Source organism: Telopea speciosissima, chromosome 4 (genome assembly GCF_018873765.1).
Source record: "Telopea speciosissima isolate NSW1024214 ecotype Mountain lineage chromosome 4, Tspe_v1, whole genome shotgun sequence".
NCBI lineage: Eukaryota > Viridiplantae > Streptophyta > Magnoliopsida > Proteales > Proteaceae > Telopea > Telopea speciosissima.
The window spans coordinates 49,101,435-49,112,031 of record NC_057919.1 but is presented as its reverse complement, the minus strand read 5'-3'; the positions used below and the strand labels follow the sequence as shown (position 1 = coordinate 49,112,031).

Here is a 10,597-nt window from a genome sequence, read left to right as displayed (position 1 = left end):
ATAGAACTACCCCTATACAAGATATACTAACAACTCTAACAAAGTGAGAGGGAAACCTGTCCAACGGAGATCATGGACCCCAATGTCACCAATGCAAGCATTAAAATTGTCCATAGCCTCCAAATCGAGCTGATTACCACCCCGTTTTTCAGAACTGAAGCGGTTGACATTGAAGTCACCTCCCAATTTCCAAAGACAATGTAATTACCTACTCTGCCATTTTTGTTCCAGCCCCAACCTCAATAATTTCGGTTCAGCAGAGTAATAACATCATCATCATCAACATCAACATCAACTTCCACGGTTCCACCCACATAAGAAATTGATAACAAAATTATGAAATCAGCGAAATCCAAGAGCAAAAAGATATTATTTTGTAATATTTTGGTTCTAGAACAACTGAAAAAGAGAAATGATACACCTCGAGAATCCTGATGTGATTTGTGTTATCCAACAAATTTTTAAGAATACAAATATAAAAGCACTACAGAAAACCTGAAAATTATATGCACTTGGTCTACATTTCAGAATGTCAGATTGAACCATATCTTCTATCACTAGTTCTCTGGTTTCCCTGAGCAGAAACAGACTGGCGTTCCCAAGATGCTTGATTGACAAATGTTCCATTGAGGTCCTCTGCTCGTGAGTAGATGCCACTGCCTCCATTCACCTAATGTTTTTCCAGTTCAACCAACCATTAGAGAGTTTTTCTACAAGTCAGATAGGGATTAAAATTAAACTAAGCGTCGTTCCAACAACTCAGCTATAACTCATGAGTTCAATTGCATCTTAAGATCCTTCTCCTCCCAATCTGTGTACTTAAAATATCAACTGAAGGATGACTTCAGCAAGAATTTTATAAACTTGGAGAACCGAACAATATCCAGGTCCAAGTTTCTGAACTGCGAATCATGCCATAGGGTCCTAATATATCCAAAATGTTGAATCCAACCACACTTACAGTTTCTAAACAGGCTGATAGAATTGTCATTCCTGGCAATGCATCAAGCCCTTGCTGCAGAAAAAAAAAAACCATTGGTAGGCAAATCTATATTCTCTGAAAGCATTAACCCGAAGTTAAGAAGCTTACTTAACCCAGGAAAACAGAAAACAATGAACCAACCTGATGTTCAACTCGAGTTTTGTAAATGAAGACCCCACAACAAAGTAGGGTTGACATCACAATGAATCTGCAAAGGGCCAGTTCATGCAAGCTTTAGAATGAAAATAATTAAAATACCAACAAGGATCAATAAGAAGCTGAGAGCACAATAAGTAAGAATGATTGTTGATTGGGTTGAATTGGTAAACTCGCCCACCTCTATTGGAACGGATTTGGTATGATGTGGTCTGCTGGTTCAAGTGGTAGAAAGTAAGCCATTGACAGGATTAGGTTGCACCATTCTTGAATTTAAGGTAATTTAAGGTTCCCCAACCCGCTCTTCTCAAATGTGTCTCGGCACCTTTCTCATGCACCAACACATCGAAAGTGGACCAGGTTACTATGCTTGATCAAGCAGCCTTATGTACACTACAACACCTACCAAGTCGGATCCTTTGCCATTACTGACCATAATGATCAACTGTTTCGTCCGAGATGTGACATTTTTTTGAGTAAGACCATTCGAATATTTGACCTGTTGACTGATTGTCCACCAAGGAATTGGTAAACCTATTATTCTAGGCTGCATTGTGTATGGTCATATTGCTTGATATTCTCCTACTGCAATCAACGACATCAGTCTGACACTATAAAGAAATATTCATGTCGACAGAGAAGGAAAGGACACTAAGCATATATTGCTTTCTCATACATCCCTGAGCTACTTAAATGGAATCTTCTGTGAGCAGAATCAGTTGCCCAGTCCCCAGAATGTCAATTGTGACAAAGATGCCTGTCTCTTCAAAGTTTTATCTGTTTGCACTTTAACTTTTTATTAGAGGTGGCACTTCTACACCTGCCCCCAAAAAACAAACCATGGTCCATGGGGCAAGGTAATAAATTCCTGCCATTATGGATATAGACTGCCTCTCGGCGGTGCCGCCACCCCCCAACCCTCCTCCCTCCCCCATTCCCTGTCCCTCCGTCAACCCTCCTCTAGCTAGTGTGACTTGGTCTCTCCCTCCACTTTGTCCCTCCCTCCCTTGAAGGTGACTCCAAAGCGGCTCTCTGCCCCTCCGGTCTCTTGAACTCAACAGCCTCGAGATAGTGCAACTCTCTGGTCGGCCACTTCATAGGCAGCTGACCCCATTCCCCATAGTCAAAATCTCCCTAACCAAGCAATGGAAGCTAATTGGGTCTCTAGACACTTACCTGTTAGACAACGGCTTCTTCAGATTCAAATTCCCCTCCGAAGAAGACAAGCTTTGAGCCCTAGAAGGAGGTCCTTGGCTCGTCGGTCGGAAACCCATTCTGCTGTGCCAGTGGGATCGTCTTCTTCAGCTACACTGCATCAATCTTAGCTCCATCCCTGTCTGGATCTCCTTGTCGGGTCTCCCTCTGCACTTCTGGTGCAAAGAAGGCCTTAGTACAATGGGCTCTGTTGTTGGTAAGCCTCTGTACTCCGATGCTTGCACCAAAAGGATGAACCGTTTGGCATTTGCTAGGATTTGTGTGGAGATCTCAGCAACGGAAGCCCTTCCACCTTCAATCAGGGTTTCAGATGATGAAGGTTTCTACTTCATTCGACCGGTCATCTTTGAGTGGCTTCCCCGGTAATGCCTTGTCTGTTTGGACATGATTCCAAGGTTTAAAGTATCAGTATCGGGTATCGTATTGGTCAGGTGATTTTAAGAGATGTATCATATCGGAGATACATATCGAACACTACAAATACGCATGGAAATGGTCACGATACACATAGAAATACACTTTTGGAACAAAAATCAATAGAAATAAACAATATATAACAAGTATCATGCATAAACACTAAAAGGGAGAATAATGTATTACCAAACAAGTGCATTAAATTGAAATTGTTATAAAAGATGAGGTTTCTTATATGTTGTAATAGTTTATAGCCATGAAGAGTATTGCATGATGCAAAGGATGATGTTGTAGCACTCCTTGATTCGTTTTTTAGTCCAAAAGTGTGAAAAACCAAGATTAAATGCAAGATTTTAAACTCTTGGTTGAGAGTTTTCCTTCATTTTTCCGTTAAAATAGGAGTTGTATTGAGTTTGTGAGTGAAAAGGGCTTTTTTATGGAATGTATCGATGGTATTGGTACCAAATGTATCGATGGTATCGATATGTATCAGTCGTATTGTATCGTATCAGCCAATACATTTTGATACCATCCGAGACAACCCATTTTTTTTAAAAAAGACATCGGTATGTACCGTATCGGTACCAATTGATACCGATACGTATCGGCTGATACGATATGACACGTACCAATAATTTAAACTCCAAAAATTTCCAACCAAGGCCTTCTAACCAGAAAGCTCCGCCCTCCCCAGCGACTCGCAATATCTCGGCCTCCACTCTTTTTCAACCTCTATAGCCAACACCAACACTGCCACCCTTCCTCATACCTTGTATCCTCCTCCCCCTCCTTCCCTTAATCACCCTAGCCCATCGTCCTCTGCAAGCCTTCGCTCTCCCAGTCACGGCCGTCATAGAAGCCATTGTCATCGTCGAGCTCGTCTCCGTGAGTAACCAACTTCAGGTTCTCCGATCGGTCACAGCTCAGCTTCGAGCTCCCTCCCACTAGTCCATACCTATCCTGGGACCGTTGGTACAAGCCATCTCATGCTGCTTCAAAATACTGACGAAGGACCGCTTGCTTCGCCCCCTGCCTCCTTGTCTGAGACTCTGCTTGCTCCAGACCTCGAGAATCCTCAAACTACAGCATACCCGACAAGTCGCCATCCTCTACCTACTCCTACAACTTGCCCTTTGTTGTTCGTACCTAAGCCCTCCCCCCTTTTCGGTCCGCCTGCTCCTTTAATGCCTCTATCTCCCTCAGTGTCTTCTCTCTCTATTTCGAAGATTGTTTCTCACCCCTCCTCCTTACCCCCTCTTACTGCTTCCAGTTGCTTCTTCTAGAGTGGGGTCCACTGTTTTTCCTCGATCCTCCCACCCCCTCTCTCGCCTTTTGCTACCGCTAACCCTAGGGTGGGCTCCCCTTCTTTCTCTTTTCCTTCTCTGCCCATCCCCGTTCCGTCTTCGAATTCTGCTGACCTGAATGGGTCAGCTCTTTTGCCTGGCCCATTAATCCCCTCTCATAACCCTTTCGGCCCATCGTCCTCTTCCTCTAACCTTTCTTATCAGGCTCGCCCTTCTCTGGCCTACACCTCTGGTGCAAGGTAATCCCCTATTGCGCCCCAGCCCAGAACCCACCCCGATCCCCTTTAGTTGCCTATGTCCCTCATCCCTCCTTCCTTCGTGTTTACCACTGGCGCAATACTAGATCTCCTCCTTATCCTAAGAAGCGGCCCTACATAGACTATACCTTCTACAGCAATGAGCAGATTATGCCTCTAAGCATGGATATCAGATGCCATGCCCTCTGTCGTGGTACTTTGGATCCTTAAACTACTGGATAGCACGCTTTTGTCAGGGTTAGGTATGGATTGCCATGTTGTGGCTCGGATTTTTGCCCTCTTTAGTGGGTTGTAATTGATTGGGGCTCTCCCCCTTCTCCTTTGTAGGCCCTTGCCTTCCCTTTTATTGGTTGGGTCTTGTATTTGGTTTGTGATCGTATGTTCTCTCCCCCCCCCCTTTTCCCTCCTTAGGTAATGAATTTTTTAATTCATTCAAAAAAAAATCTTGCCATCATACTATTATCCACCTTTCTCCCAATAACCAACCCTCCCCCCCCCCCCAGGTGGTTAAATAAAAAAGAGGAAAAAAAGTGGTGGGGAGGGGGGGAGATGAATAAAAGAGATACTTGGAGTTGAGTAGATGGTAGAATTCAACATACACGCAAGAAAATATTCCAAATGTAGCCCATCCTCTTGTAGCATCACCTCTTCTATTCTGCCTATGTTCTGCAAAACTTGAACAAACAAATTCAGGATCTAAAAGCAATGGAAATATCAAAATGAAACCACCATCATGCAAAGTAGAATATGGTGCAGGAACCTAGCTAGCCATTAATTATGAAATAGAATGCAATGGAAGACAAAGCTGGGTGAGCATTATCTGTACTAGAAGGGGCTATTATCTGCACAAGTAAGTGAGTAACAACGAATTGTTTTGCTTCGCTTTTGCATCACGCTATGGCATTATAGTAAATTAATTACAGTTAAAGGAAACTCTGTGTCAACACTGCACTTGTTGCTTTTTGAAAAGTAAATGAACTATGTGAAGGGGAAAAAAAGCAAGAAAGACACAAAAGAAGTTTAAGCAGTGTACTTAAAATGATGACAGTCAACTTGTTTTGATAGGTGATACAGTCCCTTATTTGGACAATAATTCTGCAGTGTGGCTAAGCTGACCTGAGTTGACTAGGTTATGTCACTATTTAACCATATTAAATATGTGACTATTTCAAATCTGCTTTTGACTTGATGCAATATCTTGATAACATGCCCATTGTGTATTTGTTATTCGCTTATTGCCCCTCGTTATAAGGGTCAAGTAATTTCCAAATGCTTTTGACTTGAATAGTAACTTAATAGTATTTCCATAACGCATATGTGACATTGCTCTTATGGTATAACCTTCTGTTTCATTTATCTTCTCTCTTTACAGCACAAATCTGGGGAGAGAATACAAAAAGTGTACAGTGGATTAAAGAAAATTATTTCCATAATGCTTTATTTCATTATTTTACCGTTCATTAATACTTTTATAAATGCTTACTGAAATATGAAACAAGTGCCGGTACTCATTATGCAAATTGCATGCCTAAACCTATAGAGAGGAATCCAAAAGCATCTAGAAGAGGCTATGATGTCTATAATCCTCCTCGTAGAAGGAAACCTGACTATTGAAGTCCTTGGAAAGGAACTCAGCAGAAGAAAATGCTTTATTAAGTAAACGTTAAGTGCTGATCAGAATCATGGCATCACAAGCACTGGATTGGATTCATTAAAACTCCTCCACCCTGGCTGAATTGCTCATTCACTTGAATACTGAGATAGGTGATTCAGGAGGCTGATTACTTGGCCAAGCAATAGGTACTTCAAAAAAATCCTAATGAATAAGTCTCCAGTTGGGTGGTTATAAGGAGTTTATTTGTTTTCAATTTTATTAAAATTAATAGAATTACCTGAGTAATGGAGTTTGCAATGAATTGACAACGTAAAGGGGGATGTTAATATGTTATCAATAATTCCATAATGCTTTTAAAATAGTTTAACCATGTTAGAGAATGGCCCCACAATTTTTAGTTTCTAATCTTAATTTCAACATGAATTAAAAAATTTAGCAGCAAAAGTCCAGGTCAAGAGGTTAGTATCTAGTAGGAGTTGTGAGTACCTATATAAAAAACCTGCCATGGATTTAACTGGTTTTTTGGAGTTGCTAGAATTTGAAAACCTGAAGTCACTTGTGATTCTGTAGGCTGTTCCTAGGTTGGTTCATGCTTTTCTCTTGTTGTTTTAAGTCTTGATGCTTCTTTCCTACTGCAACCAACATCTGCTATGGCAATGTATGATTCAGTTCGTCTAGAATCAGACAATCGAATCCTTTGGTATGTTAATGCATCTGAGTTGTATATTGTTGTTCCCATTAGATTCAACTCTTATTTGAGTTTTGAATCAATTCCCATGAGATTCTTGGCCTGCATTTATTTGTTTTCTAGGTTCTTGACTGGTTTCTTTAACTTCCCCATGAGAACCATATCCAACTTGCAGTTGATTTTTCTTGCGTATCATTTTAATATTACAAACTTCACCATCCTGTCAGCAATGCACGTGTCAAAGAAGGTTAGCTACCCAAGTTACTTAGCTAAGCCTGGTTACATGGGAAAATGAAATGATTTAAGCCATGCAGGGACAGGTGTTGCAACTGTTGGGTAGATTCAGGAACCTCTGGATGATCCAAATGTGTCCCACCATGGTATTTATCACCCATCAAAACATTTTCCAAATCTTGTCAAGTGGAAAACTCCAAATTTGACTCAAGACGTGTAGGGGGTGATGGGGCCTATATGTGGACCATGTTTGGGAATCTGTGTATGGCTAGGCATACTAGCTCAGTAATCTGGTTTTGGATTTATACAGACATCAGGGTTGATTTTTTCAAGGTCTCCGTGCCAAATAGAGGAAATATTACATCCAGATATGGAGGAATAGAGAGAACTTAATGTAAACAATGAAGGATGTATCTGGCCTCCCGTTTAGCTTCATGGTTTCAGACTCCATTATTGAATGTCAATAAGCTATGAGCTAAGTCATACCAATGAGATTTACCAAGCAGGATTAAGTGATGACCAGGTTATGCAAAAAGTGTTCAATGTGGTTGTAACAGTGTTAGATCATCAAGCAATCAATAGACGGAAGAGGTTAAAGAGAAGAACAACTTGATGGAGAGGAGGACAAATACAGAAACTCACGTTAGGTTAGTGGTCCTACCGTGAGCAGCTCTTTATTTATAATGTCAAAATAATAAAAAGACAAGACTACCCCCTGTCAGTATAAAATAGGACCATACTATCCTTACCTAAACATAAAGAAACAAACCCCATAATACCCCTACTGATAGGAGTATACAACACCCTATCGGTAGGAGGGAAATTAGAAGAAACTTAACAGTGATTTTCATGGTTGGCAACCCACAAGCCAAATCAGTGGGTGCGGCACCAAGTTCTGCCATGTGGCAGCTCAGACGGGGCTAAGATTTTATGGACACGAAGATCTCAATGTTCCCCACTCACATATCAAGTTTCAGTACTATCGGACTTGGCCAAAAGGCAAATAAAGCATTGAATAATCAAGACTACAAGGAAGTGCATGGAAATACAGAGGGTAAATGATTGAATTTCAGGCTAAAACTTGACATGTGGCCAATCTGGACCATTTCCTAGCTATCCAACAGTCAGAATTGCCACATCACTCTTCCACATGGTAGAACACATGCGCCCACGACCAATTTTACTCATGGGTTGCTGACCACAATAATTTTCACCATTCTAAATTCAAATTTGCAGCAAAAAACTCTTATTAGTGTTTAACCTTAAAAAATAGGAGAAAAAAGTGGTGTTGCCGTATTTATTTATTGGCAATTGAAGAACATACCACACATTTTTGTAAGAGTGAACTCAACAGGCTCATAACCCTCCACTGGGATAGAAATATTAACTTGATATGGAGTATCACTGGCCTCCTCACCTGAAATAGAGAACATGATAACTCAATAAAATCACATATCATGAACAAGATAAATATATCACAATAACTTGAAACAGACATACATCTCCAATCAATAATCAGTATTGTCGGTGACAAAGTGGTTGGTGGGCTCCCATTTGCTCCTGAGCCATACAGCTCAACCTCCAGGCCTTCGTTAGGACTAACCTGGCACAAGGAATAAGTACATATTCAACTTTATAAGGAATTCAACCAATGAAGGACATTTGGTTAAGTGTAATTTGTATCTTTATAACAGGTTCTGCCACCCAATACAGAGAAGTAAAAAAAATTCCTCGTAAGACATATGGTTAAGAAAATAAAATTACCTTAATGACAGGTTTCCCCACCAGACTAGAAAGAGCAGAACTTGCAGTCATATAAAGAGATACATGAGTCTGCTCAGTTCTGAAGCTGCAACATTCAGAAACTCTTGAGATACATAGAAAAAGCTCATGATTAAGCAAATAAAAAATAAAGAGAAAATTACAATGCAAACTTAACTAGGTAAGCATATGATATACTAACAGATGATGGTAAGAAATGGCTGGATAAAAAACTGAGAGTATATATTAAGTGGGAAGATACAAAATTGCCAAATCTAGATTCCTTAAAGAATATGTTTATATATAGTCTTTCCATTATACTAATATGTTTAGAACTTTTTTGAAATATATATTCTTTATGTTCAAGTCCTGGCTTGTACACATAAGGACGTAGAAGGGATAAACCCAAGAACGTCAACAAGGGTCATCAATCATACATTCAAGGTAGTTGCCTTGAGCCAAAATATCAACAGGAAAGGAAGTGTAGCTACCAGGAGTAACAGAAGTAAAATTAATATCAGAGTTCAAACTTTTATAAAGCCACAGAGATGGGCTGGAACAAGGCTTCGGCAAACAACATTAGCGTATAGCAAGGTGCGGCAGTCCGATATTGGTGTAAGAAAACTGTCAGTAATTGCCATGATCATTCATCCATCAGATGCTACGACACAGCATATACAGCAAATATGCCATCTTGGGGGCTTAGACGTTTAGTTTTGCATATATGCATACAGTAGCTGGATTATGATATTTCCCACATACCATTTGATGCAGTATTTGGGCACTAGCAGCAGTGTCAAGAGAAGAAGAAGAATTTGTGATTTCAAGAATTTCAGAATTCCTGCTTTCTCTAGGAATCCTAGTCTCAATGGGAATTCTATTCCTACTTTACTATGGAGTTCTGTTTTCAGTTTCTTTTCCTATTTTGATTATGTTTTTGTCCTGGTTCAGACTGGATTAGGAAAGTCCTGTTATGAGTTGATTTTCTTTCATGATGTCAAATCCTAGTTGGTTTAGGACTCCAAACACAGCTGGAGGTTCTTGAGTCAGTTTAGGAGTTGTTTTAAGTCTTTTATTGGTGAATTAAGTAGCCAGTTTGATTACTAGTTCATTTAGGCTATTTCTAGTCATGTTATGAATCATATTCGGAGAGTTAATATATACTTTTTTAACCAGACATTAAGGCATATGGATCTTATTATGAATAAAGTGTGGCTTTGCTGCCCAATACTCTATGAGACAGATTAATCGCTAGGTCGGTTAGTGGGATGCTGATCAAGCCTTGTGGCTTTGCTGCCCAATACTCTATGAGACAGATTAATTGCTAGGTCGGTTAGTGGGATGCTGATCAAGCCTTGGGTGTGATTCTCAAGTCATATCCTTCTTATAACTTCTTCTAATTTCCTTCTTCATTTTTTAATTCTCTGCAAACAGGTCAGTACTTCTGAGGTTATTTCTGCATATGCTACAGTTCTGGAATTTCTCAGTTTCTTGTTTATTTCTGTTGGTATCTCAATTCTGACCACATAATTTACAAGTGGATCTTAATCTGGACCTAACTGTGGTATTAAAATTTGAGTCTGTTTAGAAAATCAGAATCCTATCATTTCTAGGATTTCTGATTTATCAGGCTTGATATTTAATCCAATTGCTGTTTTGACCCCTGTTTCAGTCTCTAAGAACATAATCGTGTTCCATTCTTAGATCTGAACTTCAATATGTTATTGCTTAACCTAATTATATCTATTTATTGCTTGAATCTTCACAACTGTTTGCTGATATCAATTCCTGGTTTGGAAAGTCCTATTTCAAGTAGTATTGTTCTGACACTTGAGATCAGACATTTGGATCAGGTTCAACTTTTGACATTTTGTTCCTATGCCTGAAGAGAGTAACCCATTGAAATTTGATTCAAATCTGAGGTGTAGATTACTGCTTATCACTGATTTTTGAATTCTGGTCCTTATTTAT

General features: G+C 39.9%; 1 protein-coding gene across 3 annotated transcripts in view; it reads right to left on the bottom strand.

Annotated features, from left to right (window-relative positions):
• Positions 1 to 369: 369 nt before the first annotated feature.
• The window catches only part of LOC122660539, a 28,676-nt gene continuing 18,448 nt past the window's right edge, over positions 370 to 10,597 (bottom strand). For all 3 annotated transcript variants that reach the window (XM_043855901.1, XM_043855903.1, XM_043855902.1), the window contains exons 12-18: positions 8,630 to 8,714; positions 8,366 to 8,468; positions 8,190 to 8,282; positions 4,928 to 4,994; positions 1,124 to 1,190; positions 962 to 1,015; positions 370 to 670 (exon numbers count right to left, since the gene is read on the bottom strand). In XM_043855901.1, coding sequence (XP_043711836.1) covers positions 533 to 670; positions 962 to 1,015; positions 1,124 to 1,190; positions 4,928 to 4,994; positions 8,190 to 8,282; positions 8,366 to 8,468; positions 8,630 to 8,714 — 607 coding nt within the window. In that variant the 3' untranslated portion in view covers positions 370 to 532. The remainder of the gene's footprint in view (positions 671 to 961; positions 1,016 to 1,123; positions 1,191 to 4,927; positions 4,995 to 8,189; positions 8,283 to 8,365; positions 8,469 to 8,629; positions 8,715 to 10,597) is intronic.